The 26292-nt window shown below is 34.4% G+C and overlaps 1 protein-coding gene across 3 annotated transcripts; it reads right to left on the bottom strand.

Moving 5' to 3' along the window:
* Nucleotides 1–26292, bottom strand: LOC123555358 (uncharacterized). Of its 3 annotated transcripts, none has more exons than XM_045346008.2 (12): nt 26119–26292; nt 12196–12270; nt 11756–11921; nt 9525–9602; nt 7276–7455; nt 6750–6878; nt 4689–4801; nt 3714–3755; nt 2951–3102; nt 2283–2461; nt 1615–1692; nt 1–1092 (listed from the first exon to the last, which is right to left on the bottom strand). In XM_045346008.2, the coding sequence occupies exons 1-12, from the start codon at nt 26284–26286 to the stop codon at nt 938–940; spliced, it is 1515 nt and encodes a 504-aa protein (XP_045201943.2). In that variant the 5' UTR covers nt 26287–26292; the 3' UTR covers nt 1–937. The 3 variants fall into 3 exon arrangements, with proteins under 3 accessions (XP_045201943.2, XP_053381290.1, XP_053381289.1); XM_053525315.1 differs by lacking the exon at nt 26119–26292 and adding an exon at nt 18233–18392; XM_053525314.1 differs by lacking the exon at nt 3714–3755.

The following is a 26292-nucleotide window of genomic DNA, read 5'->3' as shown; positions in this document are numbered from 1 at the left end:
CATACATGAAATTTATTTATTAACATTATTAGAATACATGTAAAACAGAATAACAGCAGTTTCATAAACACTAGGTTAAGTGTGTAAATGGAATGTATAGAGTAAAAGATGAGGGAATGAATCATATGTATAAGTGAATGTGAATAAAAAGTTTGATTTGAATAAAAAGTTGCAGGTTCATGGTCCAGTAATCCTAGAACACAAAACATATAGAACAAGACATGCTATATGTAGTAATTATAACGCTAAAATCTATGGAAAATAAAATCTCGTATACCATTTCCGACTTCATTATTATGCTTTAAATTCAAATGATGTCAGTAATAGTAGCCGTGAATGGCTCCAAAATTGCCGGTTCATAATTGTCGCAACACTAAAATTTACAATTTTGAATTGATGTCAAATAATGCCGAACCAAACACTCTATTGGACTATTTCTTGGATCCAGTAATACTTATCGGTATGTACTTTCGACAGTTCGTTCTTATGCGAAACAATATATCACTCAGGCCTACGGTCTTCGTGATATATTCTTACGCATAAGAACTCAAAACTCGCTTTATTCTACGACAAACCACGTTTGGGAACTTATTATTTCTTAAGATAAGAACTTGGATGACATCTAAAAACTCAAACACGTTTTTCTTGAATTTTCACCTTACCTCCTTATGAGATAGCGTGTTATATAGCACTCACGTAAATCTAAGAGACTATTGATTAAAATAAAATACAATCTAAAATTATAGTTAATAAATTCATAAGAATAAAGAATATTAACATATTCAAGTAGAATCCTAACTAATCTAGACATTGAAACATATACTAAGCCCCATCCCACCCACTTTAACAAACATATTAACAAATATCATTAAACATAGGATATGAACAACGCTCTGTTTCGTTACATTTTTAACTGTTTTGAAGGTTTTCCTGATGTTTATTTCTTTGGAGGAGCAACATTTTCTACAAAAGAACCGACAAGATTGCCAGCTGGGCGATAATTAGCCACGACGATGACTTTGCCTCCTGACGTTTTGGCTTTCCCAATGCCCATCTCTTTGCTGCCTTTCCAGACCATCTGTGTAAAATGACCTAAAATAAAACAAAAGTGTTTAAATTATTGTTCCGTTGTTTTTGTATGATGAATTAAGTTACTAATATTTCGAATTTTAAGGCATTTTTTTCTGAAAGCATTCACTGTATGATATAATCGAGACTATAAATAAGATGGTGCAACGAGTGAGTGTACTGGAGCTCAATTTAAACTGTTTATTAGCCAAAATTATTGTCGCTATAAAAAGCAGTAGGTTGTTTTCTTTATATCTAGTTATCTCTCTCATTCTCATGCCTTAGGGTCATCAGAACATGTTACTTTCAATATTTACCCAATCTTTAGTTATAAGGCACCCCAAAACCTAGTATTCTCAATTTTATGACCTAATCTTAATGCCCCAGGCTCAACAAAACGTACCATTGTCAATACTTACCTTATTTTTATGCTCTAGGCTCACGAAAACATGCTATTCTCATAATAACCTTGACCCTTCGTTTCAGGTATTAAGCATATACCTGAACCCAATATGCTCTAGGCTTACCATAACATATTATTCTCACCTGATCCTAATGTTCTAGGCTCTGATGAAAAGTCATGTTTACTTATTTCACTGTACCATTGTTCACAAGCTTCACGCCCTGTAATAAAATATTTTAAATCATAGATAGGCAAAGTAACTTTCATTCAGTTTTTTTTTCTGATAATATTTGTTTTATCATATGTACAGAGAAAGCAGCTTCCGCAATCTGTAAATACACAAACTGCTGCCTTATGCAGAAATACGTTATACAGAATCCCTTGACACAGAGAAGTTTAATTACTTTGAAATCATTAATGTTCGTGGTGGACTAATTTTCGTGGATTTCGTTGTTGAGTCAATCCACGAAATTTAATCCCAACGAACAAGTAAAATTCCCGTTCATTAATTTTTTTTTCAGAAGTTAAAATCACGAATTCACATCCCCGTGAAATTGCGGTTTTGACCAAAACCACGAAATTTCATACCAACGAAATTAAATGATGTTACAGTAATTGACTAAGATAGTCATACCTTGATCATACATTAGCTTGTAAAGTCAGTTGTTCTTTAAGTAGGAAACGCGATGCCGTTCTTAGAAACTTGAACACCAAAGAAACCTTTATTCTATGTGTCTACTGTCTGCACGCCTATTGTGTTTAAGAGATAATTCTGTACGTCTACAATATTTTAAGTACTCGCAACAAGCACCTGTGTAATCAGCCCCTGATGATGACCATTTGCAGCAAATATTTTCACCAATTCTTTCACCCTTGAGCACACAGTCACTATGCTGGAATGCATTCTTGGCTGCCAAGTTTTCTGCCCATTTCTGTGCATATTCTGATAGGTCTTTGGCATGCTTCAGTTTTGATGCTCCGTGTTTTGCACTGAAACATTGGATTTACGCTTTCTTCATATTTACCACTGTATTTTAAAATACCGCAAATACACGTTTAAGTTCAAAGTTCAGATTACTACTGTATTAATGTACTCATAACACACAGCTTCTATCGCTTTCTTTAAATCTAAGTATCAGTTTACATACATTTACACAAAATTGTAGTCCTTAATATTTTAACTTGTCTACCAGTGAAGATGACCTTAAACTTGCTTAAATGGTGACTTATGCCCTGATATGAAGGTGAACCTGTCAGGCTGCTATACCTTTGTACATATGCAGATTGTTTTTTGGTACACGTCAGTTGTTAAATTAAAATAGAGGGTTTCCAACGTATATCCCAGATACCTTCAAGTACAGTTATGCTCATGTACTATCAACAAATTTTCTGCAAGTTGTCTGGCTAGGTTCAAAATTAGCAACCTTGGCCAGTTGCAGTTGCGTTATGAAATACCTTACAACATGCATATTATCTTACCGTAATTCATTATGAACTTTAACTGCATCATCTATAAATTCTTTGATCTTTTGTGGCTTTTTCTTCTTTGATTTTTCGTCATCTGATGACGACGATGATGATGATGACCTTGAATCTTTCCTCTTATGCTTACTTTTTGAGTCTTTACTGCCCTGTAAAGGCGAAACAATACATTACTTTACTTATTGCATAATTTGTACACGTTTTCATGATTGACTGTGGTCTAAGATTGCATTCAAATGATAGAGTTCCCGAAAGAAGAATAGAACAGAGAAAACTTTTACACATTTGTATTCAAACATGGCGGAAGTAAGTTAGTACACTGATGATCTAATAATAAAATTAATTATTACAACAATAATTATCAGCATAATATATTATTATTTTATAATCTGCTATCCACATATTAAGCCGATGAAGGCTATACTGGAAATAAGTTGTATAATATCTGTATTTGTACACTTAGTATGTAACCTTCAGAAAATAAAGTTATTATTATTATTATTATTATTATTATTATTATAAGCCATGGCCATTCCTCAAATATTTTGAATATGTGCGTTATGTCATAAAAAGAAACATTTGTACAGGAAGAGATGTTCATTTTTTAGAACTGACATTTTTAAACAGCGTAACTATAAAGATAATTTAAATTGCGTATATCGATTCCGTTTTCACGAAAGACAAACATACTGAATTGGACGGTCATTTTATCATTTCAGTTACATAACAAAGCTCGTGCTGTGCAATAACAAACAATTACCTTGGAGTCATCAAGACTAAGTTTTCCAAAATCATCTGTACCCTGTATATAGAATATGGAAGCTAAAGCTATATACACTGATATAACTTGTAACTAACTAGAATATTCATATGGTAGTTATACTGATAGATATTATATGAACTATATGTTGCAGTTTACATACAAAGTATAGAAAAAGCATGTATGTTCCTTTAAGTAAAGCAAAACGCAGAGTACAGATTTTATGCGAACCTTGCATTACCATTTGAGTTTTGTTACACTGGAGATAACTATTCTTGTCTAGTCAATATTATTTTTACATAGCTACTTCCCTTTCCTTTACAATATTAGTATATGCATAATATACAAGCGAACACTTTGTTAAACGAATGTAAATTCAGTAATATAGCTCGGGCAAATGTGCATGGACAAAGTTTACGACCCTGCTACTACCTACCCGTTTTGGTCAAAATAAGTCAACAATTCGTATCGGGTAACATAAATACACAAATATTAACTCATCTGCTCAATTTTTTAATAACCGTTTTTTATCATCTGATGAAAGTAATACAACAATGTCGAAGAGACATGAAAAAAACATTATTACTATTTTCAAATTCCAAGAAGAATTGCAATCAATGACATGAGAGACGTCCTAATTTTTCTAATCTTTTTTGTTATATTTACTGGTCATCATTTTATTAACATTTTTATCTCAAAATGTCGAACAAAATTATTTCTTACATATCAACATTATCTTATTGGAATGTACCACGTAAATGAAATCATAAATAATCATAGCTGTCAACTACTTACTGATTAGAAGATCTATAAACTTCAGATAAAATTTAATTTTATCAAACAACACCTGGTAAAAACATATACATTTTGTTGTACTTTAAATCTATGTTACACATATGATATATGAACAACATGCATATACACAGGTTATAGCGCTATATACAGACAGAAAATACATAAATATAGGGTTCATACCTTGCTAAACGGATCCGTTGAACCACCAGATCTGACAGTCTCTTTGGTCGTGGTAACCTTAGATCCATCCGCTTTGATAATAGTCTCTTCCACTATAGTCTTCGTGACTCCACCTGACCAATTGAACATCAAGTTATTTTTAGTACTCAGGTGAGCATCATAGTGTTTAAAGCAATGTATTATACATTGCTTTAAACACGATGACATTAAGTTATTTTAGTTCTCAGGACGTTTGCAATAGATTGCTTAAAACACGATGACATTAAGTTATTTCAGTTCTCAGGACGTTTGCAATAGATTGCCTAAAACACGATGACATTAAGTTATTTCAGTTCTCATGACGTTTGCAATAGATTGCTTAAAACACGATGACATTAAGTTATTTTAGTTCTCAGGACGTTTGCAATAGATTGCTTAAAACACGATGACATTAAGTTATTTTAGTTCTCAGGACGTTTGCAACAGCTTTAAACACGATGATATTAAGTTATTTTAGTTCTCAGGACGTTTGCAACAGATTGTTTAAAACACGATGGCATTAAGTTATTTTAGTTATCAGGACGTTTGCAAGAGATTGCCTAAAACACGATGACATTAAGCTATTTTAGTTCTCAGGACGTTTGAAATAGATTGCCTAAAACACGATGACATTAAGTTATTTTAGTTCTCAGGACGTTTGCAACAGATTGCCTAAAACACGATGACATTAAGTTATTTTAGTTCTCAGGACGTTTGCAACAGATTCCTTAAAACACGATGACATTAAGTTATTTTAGTTCTCAGGACGTTTGCATCAGATTGGCTAAAACACGATGACATTAAGTTATTTTAGTTCTCAGGACGTTTGAAACAGACTGCTTAAAACACGATGACATTAAGTTATTTTAGTTCTCAGGACGTTTGCAATAGATTGCTTAAAACACGATGACATTAAGTTATTTCACTTCTCAGGACGTTTGCAATAGATTGCTTAAAACACGATGACATTAAGTTATTTCAGTTCTCAGAACGTTTGCAATAGATTGCTTAAAACACGATGACATTAAGTTATTTTAGTTCTCAGGAAATTTGCAACAGATTGCTTAAAACACGATGACATTAAGTTATTTTAGTTCTCAGGACGTTTGCAATAGCTTTAAACACGATAATATAAAGTTATTTTAGTTCTCAGGACGTTTGCAACAGATTGCTTAAAACACGATGGCATTAAGTTATTTTAGTTATCAGGACGTTTGCAAGAGATTGCCTAAAACACGATGACATTAAGTTATTTTAGTTCTCAGGACGTTTGAAATAGATTGCCTAAAACACGATGACATTAAGTTATTTTAGTTCTCAGGACGTTTGCAATAGATTGCCTAAAACACGATGACATTAAGTTATTTTAGTTCTCAGGACGTTTGCAACAGATTGCCTAAAACACGATGACATTAAGTTATTTTAGTTCTCAGGACGTTTGCATCAGATTGCCTAAAACACGATGACATTAAGTTATTTTAGTTCTCAGGACGTTTGCATCAGATTGGCTAAAACACGATGACATTAAGTTATTTTAGTTCTCAGGACGTTTGGAACAGATTGCTTAAAACACGATGACATTAAGTTATTTTAGTTCTCAGGACGTTTGAAACAGATTGCTTAAAACACGATGACATTAAGTTATTTTAGTTCTCAGGACGTTTGCAACAGATTGCCTAAAACACGATGACATTAAGTTATTTTAGTTCTCAGGACGTTTGCAACAGATTGCCTAAAACACGATGACATTAAGTTATTTTAGTTCTCAGGACGTTTGCAACAGACTGCCTAAAACACGATGACATTAAGTTATTTTAGTTCTCAGGACGTTTGAAATAGATTGCTTAAAACACGATGACATTAAGTTATTTTAGTTCTCAGGACGTTTGAAATAGATTGCTTAAAACACGATGACATTAAGTTATTTTAGTTCTCAGGACGTTTGCAATAGATTGTTTAAAACACGATGAGAATGCGTCAAAACTGAGGAATTATCTTTCGTCATTATATTTGGTCACTGTTTAAAACCTTTTGTTTTCGTACCTTCTGTTTTTGTTATTGTTCGTGTTGTTTTTGTTTCTTTTCCTCCTCCTGAAGCTCCTCCCATATCTCCAAAGCCACGCCTACCTTCCTCGAATCGACTAGAAAATGGGCTCGAACCGCCGCTTTGATCTGAATACAAGTAAAATATACAGTGTTTCTGATAAAGTGCGGTTGCAACATAATCATGTTCTAATTACATGTACATTGGAGCAATAACTTTCATTATCTAATTCATATTCAAAAGCTACTAAAGATGTATGCATTACCCTTCAAAGGTTTAGAGACAATACGGGAGTATTTACAAAATTGCTGAAACCTTAATTATGATATATTGTGAGTTTGTGATTTTTCTTTGTGAAACATTCTTTGTGAAACATTCAATTAAATTTGCTTAATTATAATTTCTTAGCTGTATAATTTATTTTGATGTATTAATGCCGAGAAATAAAGACAATTTATGGGTATCTCATTTGTATCCTTATTTTGAAGAATACGGTATAATATATAATTATGTATATACGTTTACCTTTCTGTACAGGAAGTATAATTTTCCCGTCTTTTGGAGGAAGAACATTCTCCCCAAACTTGCCCATCATGTTACCAGCTGGTCTGTAGCTGGCTACAACTATTGTTTTACCATCTTTAGCGAGCGCTTTGCCCACTCCAAACTCCTTGCTACCCTTCCATACAACTTGAGTAAAGTGCCCTGAAATATACATGTATATTAAAAGCGGAGAATCCAAATTTGTGAGTTTTGTTTTACGGAAATTATCTGGTACAGAATACGCGTATTCCTTTACTTGTGAGATATTTCTCTGCTGACATACAATAATTTTTTTATCTAATAAGCATTTCTATGTGTTTATAAATAGAATAACCAAAACTCTGCAGTATGTAGGTACTGATAAATAGACTTATTGACCGTAACATATTTAAAGGCCTAGATTCACTACTATGTAAGTGTGCCACTTCCCCGCCCCCCCCCCCCCCAACCCCACGACCCCCAAATCCAATATACAACTCCCATCTTATCTGCTGCTTATCAGCGATTATGTAACCGTAACTGATTCGAGGGCAATTAGCACAGCAGGGACCCCAACTAGACCATGAAGATGTGTGCAGTGGAGTTGAAAGAAATTAATTTTTCTTCAGTCAATATGGAATGATAATGATATTAATTATTATTTTGATATTATATAGATGATAATAAGTATTACTTTAATGTTAAATAGTAATAAAAATAATCATAATAATAATTATTATTGTTATTATTATTATTATTATTATATTGCATAAAGGATGATTAAAGATACAGTAATAATATTGAAAATAATAATGATAATAAAACACAAGTATAGTGAAAACTTCAGGAGTTTTTTGTGCTGACAAACAATATTTTTCTAATTGGAAACTGGGTTTCTTTTATTCATGTAATCAACATTATTTGAACTTAAAATTAATTTGTTCCATCTATACTGAATTTTCATTTTCAGTATATTGCCAAAAGTGACTTTTTTCATGCTTTGCTTTGTAACTTTGAAATGCACATACTTTTTTCAATTTTTAGACAAATGTTATTTACAGCATTCTGCAAGCTTTAGATGAGTGGAAGTCACAATTTTCTGAAATATCACAAATCTCCAGACAGACTTTGAAAAAAAAAAACTTGCATATTTCTTTATGCAAGTTTATCATTATTTCATTATTGTGAAAATAAGTTTCTGATTATCTTATTATTGTGTTTGATCAACAAATATTTTTCTTTACATAGAAATGCAAAAAAAGTAGTATAACTTTAAAAGTTATCAATTATATATCAATTTAAGATAAATTACACTGTTCCCCCTTCTCACTAATTGATACACTTGTAATGTAGACTGACTCTCCAATAAACATTGACCCTTGTTAATTGGAACCATACTGTGATGGTCATTAGCCCCCAACTGTGCTGGTGAAGACAGAAATCCCTTGGCCCACTGCCAAAAGCTAGACCTTTAAAGATATTATCCACATTCATTTTTTGTTAGTAAGGAAGTATGGATCTTATGTAAAACAGGCAGAATATAGCTATATTTCATTTCACATCTAAAAATATCATTTTTTAAAAGATTTTGATGACTGTTTCTATTTTTTTAGATGTCGCTTTCAAATAAGAGTGCAAAATGCCAGCTGTCTGTCAAGTCGAAATGACACACAATGGAAAATCAACTTTATCTTGTAGACATATGTTACCAGCAGATACAATGTACAGAAATAATCGACAGTGTGCAACTCTTAATGAAACATGCTGTTCGCCGTTCATATTAAATGCATGATAAAATTCACATTTCTGTCATTTCCTGATCAAAGCCGGACGAAGGCTGGTTGTTATCGAATTAACTGCATCAATTTCTTTAAACTTTGTAACAACTGGTAGTGATTACAAAACATGTAATATCTTCTTATACAAGTTCTGAGGATATGGTTTGTATCCGCTGTTTAAGTCTAGTATGTAATAAGCTATCTTTGAAGACAATGAAAATAAATGAAACTTAAAAGTTGTCAGACCATAAGTTTATGGCCATTTCTTATAGATTTTCCATATTAATTTTCTAGTTCAGCATAGACAACCGTCTCGGTATATTTACTCTATATGTAAGGTTTTGAACCCACGACCTTCCGTGAGTAAATCTGGTGTGTTTACCACTGATGTACCGGGAACTCTTACAGAGGGAACCAAGAGAGAAATGACGTTTAAACACTTCGTTCTTAGCCAATACCTGTAATAGCCCATACCTGTACTAAGTGAACTTGGTTCTCCACCAAACGTGTGCTGTTTGACTTCACTGTACCACTGGTCAGTCGCTTCCTGTCCTGGAGAAGAAATAAATATATAAATGAACTGTTATTCAAACTGTGTTCACAAATCACTGCAACATTAAACAAGACAATAACTTCTTTTAAACACGCATCTATGTATCGGTATATAGCGTTTGCAAATAAAACAAAAGGCCTTTGAACCCGGAGGTATTGTGCATAAGTTTGGTCTTGAGCTAGATGATTTAAATGACACAGCACACACGTGTTTTCTAAGACGGATGATTCGGAAGTGATTCGCAGTATCTATTATTCCAACAAGTCGATATAGACTAAACGATTTTTACTGTTGAATAAAAAGAAGTTGTTGGTATAACTTAAGTGCAAGGATACCGAGGTCTATGATAATATACATGCATAATACAGTCAAACCATTGCTAACGGCCACCTTTGAACAGAGACTGACCACTTTACTTCCATTTGTAGGACATAGTGTCTATATCAACCTCTGAGAAAAAACACATGTTCTTTCGAAAGGTGCTCTGTTTAAACAGGTTTGACTGTACATATAGTTTAGAAATTAAGAGAATCAAAATATTCTATACCTTTCCTAGGACGAATCTGATAGCTATAACTGCTTTTCTTCATGTTTTATATCCCAAATAATGTCACATGATGTTTTATATGTTACACAGGAAGTATTACACTTGAAAAACAATAGACTGTTGGTTATAATGACATTCACTCGAAACAAGGATATTAAATTGCTCGATGATTTAGTATTTTAGTGTTTATCCACTCATTGCGTATGGTTTATGAAACATCAGTCCGTGTGTGTATATACAGTGTATATATAAATATAGTTTATATATTTTGTCACGATAGTTTTGTAAGTATTAAATCAGTCACTGAAGAATAACGGAAAATTGTATACTATTTTTATGTTAAACGAGTGTATTGACAGTTTATGTTGCTTTCAACAGTTTCCTATTTCGTATTAATTTTATAGTGTAGGTTCTTTATTATTATTTTTTTCTTCTCATCTTCAGATGAGATTCTCCTTGATGCCTTTGTTGGTACTTAAACAAAAGCAACTACTCACCTTTTATACTCATTAAAGCCCTATTAAACTGATTTTGATTTTCGGAACAAGCATATTCATGGGAATTTACCGCTGTTTCGGAAGAAACCATATTTATCATGAAAATATATGCATTACATAAAACGTTAAAAAAAAAACAGACTGTAAATAAGATTGCTTCGACGGGTTGAAATTTATAAAAGGTTTAACTTCTTACGAAATGATATTGAACATTCGGAAGTGTCAGGTTTAATTCTTTGAACAGCTTTGATATTAAGAAAAATTTCAATGGGAATCTTTTTTTTTTAATTCTTGTTAATATAGATCTATGTAAAGACAAAAGAGACAAGCCCGTTAATCTTTTATTTTGCATATTCTTTAACTTCTAGATTTGATAAGGGATTAACATTTTAACTGATTTTTTTCCTCATTCTAGTTCTTTTCTTTTTTATTTTATTTTTCCTCATTTATGAATGCAATTTGACGCTATTGCATTTACAATATTATCTCGTGTCAATCTGTACTTTATTATTGCATGTCCGTTGTGTTCATTTGTGGAATACAGAGATATAATAAAGTATCTGCTACCCGTGTAATATTTCGTGAATGACGAACCCTATACTTTTCAAGTTTTCAAGTTTATCACGTGCAAAAACTTCATAATGCAATGATTATTATTTTTTTCTGAATAATTATAAAGGATAATTAAACAAGAGATTTATTCGGTAATGTTGAGTGTATGTCATATTTAACAGTATCACACTGATATGATAGCAATTGCATGCAGATAAAGTGAGAAAAACAAAACATAAAAAAGAAACAGAATAAATTTCAGTTTCTAAACTGCCGATTTTAATTTGAGAGGATGTTATCAAGCTGGTCGTACATTTCTCATTAAACTTTTTCCTCAATGACAAAATATCAAATGTGTTCGAAAAAAAGGAAAAGCTCCAAACATATTTTAACTAAATACAAAAGTAACCAGTCACGTGTAAAGCCCCCTGGTGCACGATACTGCCAAAAATGACATGAAGCAAGACAATTGCTTGACAATATAAGTACCTGATAATAACTCTACTCGTACACGTATCAAAATATACGCTTAATTAATTATTGAAAGAACATTTACCACTGTAAGCATCCGGACGTGAAGACCATTTCATGGCGATATTTTCCCCAAGTCGTTCACCTTTCAGGTCACAGTTACTGTGCTGAAAACTGTTAGTGGCCACAAGATGATTTGCCCATTTCTGTGCAAACTCTGACAGGTCTTTAGAATGCTTTAAAGGTGCCGCCTAATGATAAAAAATGAGGGGAAAATGAATTAATTTTTAATCACAAGACATAAAGTAACTGGTCCGGTTAAATTCAATTTATCATGCTATTACAAATATGATTCAAATATATGTCAACTGGATTCTAGGGTCCAGTTGCTTCGGTTGATAGTGCGCCCTTTCATTTTGTACACCTTCAATATCTCCTACTTACTAACAGAAGTAAAAGAATTATAAACAACGTCCTATATATATATATTTACTATTTAAACATAAATTAATCAATGTAACTCACCTGATGCCTTGCTCTGTACTCATTATGAGCGTGTAGCATCTCGTCGATAAATTTCTTGTCCGCCATCTTGCTGTCCTGTAAAATAATGTTTGGTATGAGATCTGGGCTATATATAGTATCGGTACCCGGATATCAAGTTCCATTTCCTGCGTTAAGTTTCAAAGAATGACGAAAAAATATCGTCTAATAATATCATTATACGATTGATACATTAGGACATGTCTGCTTCAAAGACATTGTTGCTACATTAGGACATTGTTGCAATATAGACATTGTTGCTACTTTAGGATATGGTTGCTTCATTGAGACATTGTTGCAACGCGGAAATTGTTGCTATATTCAGACTTTGTTGCTACATTAGGACATGGTTGTAACAGTAGGACATGGTTGCTTCAAGGACGTGGTTGCTAAATTAGGACTTGGTTGCTACATAGACATGATTGCAACATCCGGACATAGTTGCTTCATGGGCATGGTTGCAACATCAGGACACGGTTGCTTCATGGACATTGTTGCTAAATTAGGACTTGATTGCTACATAGACACGGTTGCAACATGGACATTGTAGCTACATAAACTTGGTTGCTACATAAGGTCATAGTTGCTTCATGGATATGGTTACTACATGAGGACATGGTTGCAAAATCACCATGGTTGCTACATAAGGACATGGTTGGAACATGGACATTGTAGCTACATTAGGACATGGTTGCTTCATAGACATGGCTGCTTCATTAGGACATGGTTGCAACTTGGACATTATTGCTACATTAGGACTTGATTGCTTCATTAGGACATGGTTGCTCCATAGACATGGTTGCTTCATTAGGACATGGTTGCAACATGAACATTATTGTACTTTAAGGCATTGTTGCTGCATTAGGACATAACTGCAACATGGACTTGGTTGCTACATTAGGAAATGGTTATTTCATGGACATGGTTGCTACATTACGACACGGTTGCTACATTAGAACATGGTGACTACATCAGCAAATGATTTTTACATTAAGATATGCTTGCGGTTTGGAAATGAATGCTACGTTTGGACATAGATGTAACATTATGACATGGTTCTACATGGCCATGGTTGCTACATTAGGACTTGGCTTCTACATTAGGGCATCGTTGCAACATATACCTGCTTGTTACATCAGGAAATGATTGTTTCATTAGGATAAAGTTGCTGCATTATGATATATTTGATTCATCGACATGGTTGCTACATTAGGAACTTTAGGACATATTTGGTACGTTAGAAAATGATTATTACATTAGGACAGGGTAGCTACATGGACATGGTAGATACGTTGGCTTCTACATTAAGAAAAGGTTACTACATGTATATGCTTGTTACATCTGGTAATGATTGTTACATTAAGACGGGATGAAAATAGTAGCTACTTTAGGACAGGGATGCAAAATTATGACATGATTGCCACATGGACATTGTTGTTACATTTGGACATGGCTGCTACACTATGCCATGTTTGCTACAACATGATATGGTTGCTACAATAGGACATGTTTCCTACATCATAAGATGGTTGCTGCACGGACAAGATTGTTATAATAGGATATGGTTGCTACATCATGACATGATTGCTGAATGGATATTGTTGTTACATTAGGACATGGTTCTTATATGGACATGGTTGCCACATGGACATGGTTGCAACATTAGAATACGGTTTCTACAGGCACATGATTTCTACATAGGACATGGATGCACCAACAGGATATGGTCGGTATGTTATAACATTCAAACACTGCACACTGCAGGCTTATTTCTTTTTTTTAGCCAAAGTTTTTGGTGGAGCTTGCTAAATGCACTTTTGTGAAGCAGATATGATGACAAACAAACATGTTACATGATATATATCATCAACATAGACGAGTTTTTCCTTAAAAACAAAAGATTTATATCAAGACGTTATTCTATTAATTTTATAACTGCTTTTGCGTTGAAAACGGACAAGGACAGACATTAAGGTTAAGTAATATGCTGATAAAAACCATAAAGTTTCCGTTAAGCCTCCCAGGCTGAGTGGGAGGATGAGTGGTTAAGTGGTTAAGGTCGTTTACTTAAAATCACTTAAGTTAACATAATAACTCAGTACATTCGAGTTACATTTGGGATCGAACCCTTCCATGAGTGGAAGCTATCCGGCTGACTTCCTCTCCAGGTGCCCTCTTGCGCTTGAATAAATACCTGGGTGGCCATCTTTGATATTTTTTTCACAATTAAAGCCGCATTGGTGCCATATATCAGGCTGATGTGACAAAACCCATTGTCGTTTTTCTTCACACAGCATTTATATTATTTCTTCTACTTTGGCAAAATTATTTGATCAAATATATACTTGGTTATGATTGAATCTATAAATAGTCTGGCACAGACGTACCACGCAATTGTCTCGGGAAAACCTTCATTAGACAGACTTTTGTTGCTATAGCAGACGCAGTATGTTAACATATATGATGCAGCTGTCTGAAGTGTAACCATAAACTGTATTCTGTCTATACGTATACATTTTCCTGTATATACTATTAAATCTATATGAGTCGTGCCATGAGAAAACCAACATAGTGGGTTTGCGACCAGCATGGATCCAGACCAACCTGCGCATCCGCGCAGTCTGGTCAGGATCCATGCTGTTCGCTAACAGGTTCTCCAATTCCAGTAGGCTTCAAAAGCGAACAGCATGGATCCTGACCAGACTGCGCGGATGCGCAGGCTGGTCTGGATCCATGCTGGTCGCAAACCCACTATGTTGGTTTTCCCATGGCGCGGCTCATATTGATTCAGATGTAGTCTAGGACATAAGGAAAACTGTCATGATATTCAGACATGTTCATTGTGTCAGTGGAGACTGCATACCGCCAATTAACTTCCTTGTGCCGCCTTTTGTACAAATACAATTAAACTTGTTATTGCTTGCAAAAAGAGTTGTTTATTTGCGGCAATAAAACTGATAACCTTTAACTTTTACGTGTAATACTTAATCACAGGGTTAAGTTCACTTAACATTATTCATGACACGAACAGAATTGTATTGTTTAAGAAAAGTATTTTGTGAAGAAAAAAGGGATAGGGATACTGAAGAAGCTAGAATGAACGTTTACATTGAATAAAATCGTGGAATTTTATCATGAGAAAAAAAAAACATTAAAAATAACATACACGAAAATGTCACGTGATACATTTTTCTTAATCCTTGCAAGTGCGTGATAGTGCTACATAAAAGTTGACCAAATGTCTGTTTAATTAATAATATATACATATTAACTAGAACAGTATTGATCTATAAGCATTATATGTTACAGTCTAAATCTGTTAATGATACCTTTAAGGAGCAAATACCTCCTAACTGCAAATATTTTCTTTCCCACATGGCCGGTACTATATGTCTCTGCGTCCACGACAATTTTAGTAAATTAGCTCTCCAAGCACATGAGGCAGATCAACAGCCTCTGCTTACAGCAGCTCCCTCTTCCCAGTCCTGACTGTTTTGGAGAGGTCTAATTGTACTGCTATGGAGAATGTTAACTAGAACATTTCTTTGTAGAGCTTTAACTATACATCCCTTTGGAGAAGTTTAATTCTATATGTGTGTGTGGGGGGGGGGGGGGGGGGGGGGGGGGAGGTAGCTTATTCATTTCCCATGCAAAAGATCTGAGGCATATGGTGCATAATAGACGCTATACAGACGTACACAAATATAGCGAAATTGTCAGGAATATAAGTGTATAGAACATATCACGAGTGTATTTTAATGCACGTGTAATTCAAAGCTATACAGCAAATATTTTGAGAACTAATGAACGCAAGCAAAACTCCATACCACGCATTTTACTCAGTATCAGCTCCTTTAAAACATTCCATTTGAAGGCTCTATCTATAAGACTTTTACTATTATTCCAATATTGATGGAACATTTTATGCAAGGGGCGACATTGGTATGTGGGTCAAAACAATAACTTATAATAGAAGCAATAAAATCATGTTTAAACTGATAAAATTCTTAAGTGATCAGTTTAATAAAGCTCTGATAAAGGTTGTCAACGGTCTGGCAAGGAAGATTTGGTGACAACAAATTGCAGTGGCGTAGCTACCTATTTGCTTCGGATTTGTGGAAGCGTGATAATCAGATGGTCGAGAGGTCAAATGGGCTTAAATGATGACAGCGTTGCTCTATACAACGGAAGAAAAGAAGAGTATTTAACCCTTACCCTGCTGAATTTCTATAATGCACTTGTCCATCTTTCAATTTGGGCGGTACCATTAACTGTTAAAAGGGGTCCATGCCAAAAAGATACTGACTGAATGGCGAACACTGCAGATTTTGATCAGACTGCACGGATATGCAGGCTGATCAAGATCTGCACTGGTCGCAAAGGCAGAATCAATCCTGTCTAGCATGATAAGGGTTAAAATATTCTGTATTGAATAAAAAATGAAATTATAAAGTCTATACTATGCATTATTTATTTGAGAATACCAAGGTAAAATACAATTACTTTTGAATATTTCACGTTTTAAGCGAACGTGGAAAGCTAATACAATCATCAATAAAATTTTAATTATTTATTGAAACGTTTAAGTGTATCAAATATGAGTAAACGTTTATCTGAAATGAACATTTATACAAAATCCTTTCATTGAATTGCTACAATTAGCTAATTTCCGTTTTAGTCATATTTTCAATGGCTCTTAATTTGTCCCCTTAAAGAGCAATTAAATATTGAGCATTTATATCGCACAGACTGTAAATTAAATGGGAAAAAAGGTTGTGAAATTTTAGCTAACGTTGGTCATGCAGAAGGCTGATCAACCTAAAACACTCGTTCAAAGTCGGTATTTTACGAAGCAAGAACTATTACAGATTCATAAACAAATGTTAATATTCCTGCTTATGAAAATATGTGTTTTCCAGTGCTGCAATATATTTTTTTGTGTTTATATTATAACAGCAACAGGGGACTGAAGGACAGGAAGTTTTCTGTATTAAACCAAACCGGGTGCAAAAAACACGCTTCTGCACGTGTTAATTAAAACCCTTTTACTGGTAAAAAGAGCTGCAGCATGCAAGCAGTTACTAGCGTCTGTACAGTTTGTGTGAAACAGAGATTGTCCGGTGGAAAATAGCAGATGTCTTTCGACGGACTGAAATTAAATTCAAAATAGGAATTTCCAAAAGCGTTAAACCTTGGCATTGAAGCATGAAATCATTTACTTAGTCGCTGGGTATTAGATCAGATCTGTATTTATTCTATCACAACGATGCACTTACTATATGCGGTAATAAAATGTGCTATCAAAGTTGTAAATAAGATGTTAAGCAACGGACATGTACTTTTATAATTTATGATCATACATAGAAAAGCGTTAACAGACACAGTTTGTTTAAATTGTAAAGAAAAAGAAAAAACTTCAATTCCTGCATGTATATATCCAACAGCTGTCCTCCAAATTAACATAAAACGATATTTTCTAACATACAATATTGACTCTGTATTTAATCTAGCATAATATATTTGCTATTATTATGTATAAAGAAACGGAAATATTGTAATTTTCATTTTTTTTATTCTCATTTTGCTAAACATCACACTGAGGTAAGTATTTCGCGATACATGCACAATTTAAAAACATAGAAATATGTTGAGCTTTATCTTGAAATTATAACCTGAATTTTGAAATATTTGATATTGTGATAGTAATAGTGTTTGACTCGCATAATTGTACCAATGCAATTTGTTAAGACACAGATGGTTAAACGACAAAAAAAAAGTTGGCGACATTTAGTCAATACAATTTCTAAAACACACTCATTTTGTAATTAAAATACCAATTGGAAAATATTTTCAATCAATACATTACAGTATGGTTAATATTTCTCCTGATAAAATTTGATCCTCTTTTCCTCTTAAGCTAGTCAAATTCGGTTAATTATATAGTTAGATATAAAAATGCTATTTGTTTTCCCAAATTATTCTTAAAGTTTAAAATTAAGGTTAAAGAATAGTATCTTACCTTTCTGTAAGTTTATTTCCAGATATGTATTTTTTTACTAATTAATATAATGTATATTTTATTGTATTTCCCCTTTAATGTTAATCTTAACTCTCCGCCGCTCTAGTGATGTACTACACTATTTCGCGTATAGTAACTGTTAAATGAAACTCCCAATTGATTAGTAGGTATTGATCAATCCAGCTTTTATATTTATAGTGTGTATTGTCAAGGGTATCCTTTTAAACCAGCTTGGGCTATAACACTATTGGTCAAAAAAATTGCCTATAAAACAAATAAAGGCATAGTTAGATACTAAATAGAATAGTCCTTTATTTACGAGACTCTCAGTATAAATTGTTTACTAGTTTAAGGGGTGTTGTTAAAGAAACTATTTATTTGAACTGCTAAAACATGTTTCTGGCTTTCATGTTAATCTTATATAGGGTGTGAACAGAAAATAATAAAAGCTGGGAACATGTTTTGACAGTTCAATTAATTAGTACAATACAATGTGATAAAATTTGTCAAAAGTATTTTTAATGGTTCAGTATACAACAATCTTAACGCGTTACAATTTCGTATTATTTCAGTTGTTTTTTTTTTTTTTTTTTTTTTTTTTTTTTTGTTTTTGTTTTTCATAGCAGTTTATTATTTTCTTCACAGCACACCTATTAATAAATTCATAAAAATAGTTCCTATTGGTATATTTTGCCAATATAGTACGCTGCAACTATAACTCCTTCCAGTTTCTACAAGTGTTTTATATTGTATTCAGTAGCGCGCCTGCTCAACTTCTGATCGTGCCATTCTCTGACAAAGTATTTCAGACATATATGGAACTATACAATTTGCTAATTAATGGACACTGGTTTCCATGATTTATCATGACGCATGAACTAGGTCTTTCAGTTGGAGGAAGGAAAAAAACGTATCAGAGAAATGTTACTGACCACCGATTTTCTGAGATACTTGTAAGGGATAATCTGTTTGTCAACTTGAACGACACGGCAAAACAACGTTGTTGGAAAAGAAAAGGTTTTTACTTTAAAGTGCATATCAGGTCGAAATTTTGAGCGCATGATTTGACAGCCGCTCGTTTAAACTTCAAAGCTCACTTTTGTAAAATTTTATCTATGCGTTATCTTTGTTCCGTGTTATTAGCATTGACCTGTTGCTGTCCCCACCATAACATCGCAAAGATAACCTAATCTAAATAAATATTCATTTATGTCCACTCAGTAAATATTTGGCCTATTTGCGTGGGCCAGGAGTATCAAAAGTATCGATCCTGTTCCGGGGTTGTCATCATAAAAATATAGGGTTACAGGTGCGTAGCAAAGGTGACTGCCCGCCATTAGTTTTTAAAGATACTGTTAATTTAAAAGGGAACATTTAACAAGTAACTATTGTTGTACAGAAGTTTATCATTTTGCCATCAATTCTATACGTCATATGACGCCGTTACGTATCTAGAGAGCGAGAGCTAACACTGCGCTAAACATCTGTGGGGGCAATATTCAAACTTGTCCGTTTCTTTGTTTTTCTTCAACCTGTTATAAGCATATGTAAATAGTTTAACTCACTGTATTTCCTTGTTTTTCGTCGTCCTGTTATATGCATATGTAGATATTTTTAATAACTGAGTGCATGGACTGGGTTAAAATGTATTGCACTTCAACTTCTGGTAAAAAAAATGGCCAGGAATATTGTTTCAAATTATGACCCACATTATGCCAATATCTCAAGTAACAGATAAACTTTTTGACATCAAAAATTGGAGCGTATTGATAAAGGACTTTTTTTCTTGCTGTTAGTATAAAGGATAAAATAAAAAAAAGAAAGAGTGCTTGGTCAGAGTGGAACTTAGCTTGCAAACGTCGGCCTTACCTACAGACGTAGGCCTAACTTAATAACGTCGACGTAGCTTACAAACGTCGGGTAGCTTACAAACGTGTGCCTTACCTACAGTCGTAGGTCCGGCTTACAACGTGGCCTTACCTACAAATGTAGGCTTAACGTACAAACATCGGCCTTACATACAGACGTATGCCTAACTTAAAAACGTTGACGTACCTTACAAACGTCGGTGAATCTAACAAACGTCGGCCTTACCTATAGACGTAGGTCTAAATTACCAACATCGGCCTTACCTACAGACCTAAACCTACTTTACAAACGTTGATGTAGCTTACAAACGTCGGCAACAGTCTAGCGACTGTATTCAATTTAAAGAGCACAACGTGGTATAAAATATACAATTTAGATATATACTTAATACGTTTACACGCTTTCGTTGCTTTTTTTATGTATGAAATTGATATACATTATAAAACAGTGTACATGTACATGCAAACCTGAATATTCACAATTTTTAAAAGAATGATGTCTATCGAAAGCCGCGAAAAGTTTTTAGAGAACGAACTTGCTGGTTTTGTAGCCAAAATTTACAATTTAACCAACATGCACTACTGAATAAAACAGATCAACAGGATACGCCACAGTTCTGTCTACTGCTTAGCAGACGTGAAATTTTAAGCGATTTTACGACTGAGGTTTGGACACGCTTCCTTTATGCACATCGCGTAGATATCTCCAAGATTTTCACAACGGATGTACGTGGGACGTAGGCATAAGTCTGCTTAATTTATTCACTTGGCCTCCTGATTCAGACCTTTGTTAATATACACAACGTCATGTGACTCCGTTGAATCATCCCAATTTAACACCAGTACTTTATTAGGCCGATACAACATCAAATGACCCAAACATCTAAGCAAGTGTTTATTGCTTGAAAGTATACCATCAAAAGAAGAAAGTTTCATGTGTAAAGTATTAAGTGAATTTGTAAAATTCTAAAAGGTCATTTAGATAATTGAAATCAATTGTTTTTTATTTCTTGTGATCTCTAATAGGTCAGATTCCGCACTCAAAGTGATATTCTATAGCCTTGCTATTTACTTAATTGTCATTCCCTAGCCAATTTATAACGCATTTTTTTCTAAAGGATAATAAAAAAAACACTTCGCCTTTTTATTTATTTATTTATTTATTCAAACAACATCAGTGAAAAAAATATTAATTATTTATAGTTCTTTTATCATATATAACTAGGTTTCCCATGATTACACTACATTCTGGCAAAATTATGATACTGACACAGTCATACGTCACGCACATACAGTAAAATGTATTATTCAAAATTGTTGCGGGAAAGAATCATTTTCGTAGAAGTAGAATCATTCTATGCATTGTTCAATATCATAAATTATGCGGACTTTTTTTTTTTTGGTATATAATACCAGCTGTTCAAATACTGAACGCTTTCATTAGGAGTATTTAAGCGAAAACTGCAAACTATATTGGTTTAGCTAAGGAAGTATTATTTTAAGGTGACTTTCAGGTCATCAAATAGAAAAATATTGTACACTTTCCATGGGTCACCTCGCGATATTAAAGGCACGTAATGCACAATGGCATTATGTAAAATCAATAGAAAAGTCTGACCAATGTTTCTCAGAAACTTAATCAAATACCACCTCTGACTGCTGCTGTCTAGACTGATGAAGGCTCATTGTCAATATATACATTTTACGGAGGTCGTTGTATAATAGTTTCACAAAACAGGCTATGAGCCGTGCCACGAGTAAACCAACATAGTGGGTTTGCAGTCTGGTCAAGATCCATGCTGTTCGCTTTCAAAGCCTATTTCAATTAGGGAACGTGTTAGCGAACAGCATGGACCCTGACCAGACTGCGTGGATGCACATGCTGGTCTGATCCATGCTGGTCGCAAACCCACTATATGTTGGTTTTCTCATGGCGTGGCTCATATCCTGTTTTATTGAAACAGTACCAGCCTACTGGTCTGACGCAGTTTCATATGAACCACATTGCAAACCAGATGGATCTCAGCCAAATGCAATTTTAAATAGCATTTACCTCCTTAACAACATTTTAAAAGCTATTTCGCATTATATGCGCACCTTTGTTATTTTCGTCTAGTTTAACCAAAGAACCGGATCTAAAATATAACAACTATCATGACAGAAATCCTGAATTTTAAGAGTTTTACAAATGTTTTATCTTTTTTTTTTTATAAAAGTCATCCTTTTGACAGGTAAACTTGTTTGTCGTTCACCCCTAAAATGTAATTATCGTGTGCCATATTGTCTGATAATGATAAAAACTTTAAAGACAAGTTTATTTACTTTACAAATATTTGCGGTACAATTGAAAAGGGCCTATAAACTTTATAACTATAAACAAACGTTTCATAAGGATCTTAACTTGGTTTAAGAGGTTTAGATAGAAACAATGAACGCCGAAATTGAAAATTGTCTCTCTTTTGCAGGATATCTTATCGATCAATGACACCCACGTATTTCAGACTGTGCCAGGCTCAACAAAATTTACATTATAAACAATGAAATAAGACTATAACTTTTTTTCTGTCCCTGGTTTAATATCTACCCCTCCCGCATCTTCCGGTTAGCCCATGATTTCCGGTTAACTCATGACTTCCGGTCAGAAGACGTTCCTTTAAAGGCTCCACCCTCACTATATAACAATGATTAAATAATAAAATCTGTAAAAAAAAAAAGATTAAAGTCCTTTGTACTTTATACTTTATCTGTAAAGTCATAACATGGGTTTTCATTAAGTGTTTATAAGCAATACCACTTTTATATAATTGACCGCTAACATGCTGAGAAAATGGCGAATTTGTGTAAATTCTACTAGATATATTTTCCATTTCTTATTTTGTAATCCGTTTTACATCTCGCAAGACACTTCATGCCATTTCTATGGGTTTATCCTGCACCTAATCGGTCAAAAATAGACGCTATTTTTATTAGTTTCCATTTGAATAGCAGAATTATAACTGTCTGACATCCCATGCGGATGTACTAACGGAGACTTCTATTATAGAGAGTGTATGGAAAGACAACACTGACAGAAATGGTGAAAAATGATATAATTTGTTGTTATTCATATGCACAATCCGACTATAATATTATTGCACAATATTTTAATTTCTTTTCTGATTTTTTATGCTTCCGAAGTGGGGAGGGGGAGCATATAGTCGCCACCTTGTCTGTACGTCCGTCTGTCCGAGGAAAGAAGAGTACATTTGTTAGGTACCGAGGACAATAGGTAACAGTAAATTCTATTCATTCCGTACTGCTTATTGTGGTACTTTTTGTACAAAAGAAATACCCAATAAAGGTCTGTTCCCGTCTGTCCGTCCGTCACGCTTCTTGTCTGGATGATAACTCAAAAAGTATTAAACGTAAACCTACCAAGCTGTAACTTTATACAACGATAGACCTCATTGAGAGGAAGTGCAGTGGCAAGGAACCAAAACTCTAGGTGGTCCCATTTTTAATTATCTCCCTTTTTTGAAAACCTTGTCCGGGACATAACTTGAATACTATGTAACGTATTGAGTTCATACTTTACATAATGATAGAGGTCAATGAGAGGGAGTGCAGTGATAAGGAACTATAACTCTATATGATCCTATTTTAATTATCTCCCTTTTTGACATTTCTTGTCCGGAGGATAACTCAAAAATTATTGAAGGTACCAAGTAGTAACAGTATATAATGATAGACCTCATTGACAGGAAGTGCAGTGGCAAGGGACCATGACTCTAGGTGGTTCCATTTTTGAATTATCTTCCTTGTTTGAAAACCTTGTCCAGGACTTGAATACTATGTAAGTTATTGACTTCATACTTTACATATTGATATAGAGTCAGTGAGAGGGAGTGCAGTGACAAGGAACCATAACTCTAGGTGGTTCCATTTTAGAAACATCTCCCTTTTTTGAAAACCTTGTCCGGGGCATAACTCGAGTATTATGTATTACTAAGCTATTGACTTCAATCATACTTAAGGCCTACATATTCATAGAGATCAATAAGAGGACCGGAGTGCAGCGTTAAAGAACTACAACTCTTGCTGGACACACTTATCCTTAACATAATGGCTGAAAAGCTCTTTATGCGTCAGTAATTTTGGAAAGCATCCATTGGTGTTACCGACCGCCTTGTTTCTTCGTGTTACGGAATGGGCTATTTGACTGATCTAAACCAGTTCAAAATAGTGCTTCAAGTCAATATTTGATCGAAAACAAGTGATTTGCCATACCTTATGTAATGCTCAATAAACTGGGAAAAGGTTAAACATTAATATAACAATTTGAACTTATTAATTAAATGTATATAAATATTTTTTTTGCGTTAGAAGTCCTCAAATTTAGTAAAGGAAGTTATATTTTCTACCCTGTAGTGATTGTGGTTTAACATATGAAAAGGAACATAATCAAGATTAAAAAAAAAAACATCTCACTGACCTAAACAAATCCAATTCTACATTTCAAATCAAGGCTTGTTCATTTTTGCCTCGCAAAATGCATTAGAATAACAAAAAGCATAACGTTCCGATTTGGAGAAGCTTTAGACACAAGTAAGCCGCGCCATGAGAAAACCAACATTGTGGGTTTGCAACCAGCATAGATCCAGACCAGCCTGCGCATCCGCGCAGTCTGGTCAGGCTCCATGCTGTTCGCTAACAGTTTCTCCAGTTCCAATAGGCTTTAAAAGCGAACAGCATGGAGCCTGACCAGACTACGCGGATGCGCAGGCTGGTCTGGATCCATGCTGGTCGCAAACCCACTATGTTGGTTTTCTCATGGCGCGGCTCATTAATAAAACGACTGCCGTCCGATTCAAAGATTTGGTTAGTATAACAGGCGCCTAAGGATTTTAAAACATTTTAATCACGTGGTAATAAATCAAGTCGGCATAGGACGGCTGTCTTTCACGGGTAGTTTTCAAAGGTGACGGGACCGGTCCGGCAGAAATACACAGGAAGCCGGGCGGATAGCTTTTAAATCTAGCGCTGCCAGGCTAGTTACAGGGTGGTGACCAGACGATTGTTTTAAGAATTCCTAAGCGTCCAAGTTTTCTATGTATTATGTAAGCCGCCCGCAGTCGCTTTTGCTGGATTAAGAATAAGTCTCAGATGACGCGGTGGAACAAGTGCCATCTTATCTGTTTATCAGTCGAAGAGTGAAGCAAGAGAAACCTATGCAAAATTTTTATAGTAAATGGGGCACCAAAGTGTGCCGTCTGGCAACCACACGGGAGGAATTCTCCACGTGCGACAAAAAATAATGCAGCAAGGGGCTCCGATGAACAACATCTGATATCCGGATGATTATTGTACACGGACGGTGCCTATTAAGGTTCCTACAGATCGTAGGGTGATTCTGAAGGTTTAATTCTGACAGAAATCATACTGTCACTGCCCGTTTTATATAAGCGCCATACGGGCCACATCAAATAGTCGAACAGTAACGGGCTTTCCGAAGGCCAAAAAATCATTTGACACTGAATTTCGACTTTTCTATTAACGTCCCCTGGGAGCAGTCCGACTGGGATAAAATTAATCCTGCACCGTCCGATTTCTCATGCGCCGGTAAAGCGACGTCAGATTATGCACAATTATCCGTTCACAATCTGTGACAGGGGCATTATCCGTTACATCTGCGTAGCCGCGATAGTTTCCGGGGAAAAAACAGTCATTGCTAAAATGTTATTTCTCAGAAATGAAATTTGCCGTCCAGGAATTGAAAAATATATTCAATGAGCGTTGCTGGCATATGGACATTTTTTTCCTTTTTTTTTTTTTCTTTGAAAAATGACAGAGCAAGTAGTGCATACCGTTGCTGAATTGAATATGATAAATGAGCTTTGCTCTGGAATGTCTATGTATGTTTTTACCATTTATAACATCATTATTGACCAATCAAATATCCCGAATGCATGTGGTTTGTATGTATGCCTTGAAATAAATATTTTACTTTGCATACGCTGAAAATATAAAAAGCATGCCTACCAGCTTATAAGCCTCGTACTGAGCTCGTCGTCTGCACCATGATGTATGGTTTCGTGGACCGGAAGTAACTTCAAGTGTCGGATCCCAGAGCCATGGCGGCGTTTCAAATATAGCTGTAAGTGCTTTGCACTTTTCGCACACATCTTTTTCAGCCTCAGTGACTGTCATTTTTAT

This window comes from Mercenaria mercenaria, chromosome 15 (assembly GCF_021730395.1).
Source record: "Mercenaria mercenaria strain notata chromosome 15, MADL_Memer_1, whole genome shotgun sequence".
Lineage (NCBI taxonomy): Eukaryota > Metazoa > Mollusca > Bivalvia > Venerida > Veneridae > Mercenaria > Mercenaria mercenaria.
Note: the sequence above shows the minus strand (reverse complement) of the source record. Positions and strands in the feature narration are given on the sequence as shown.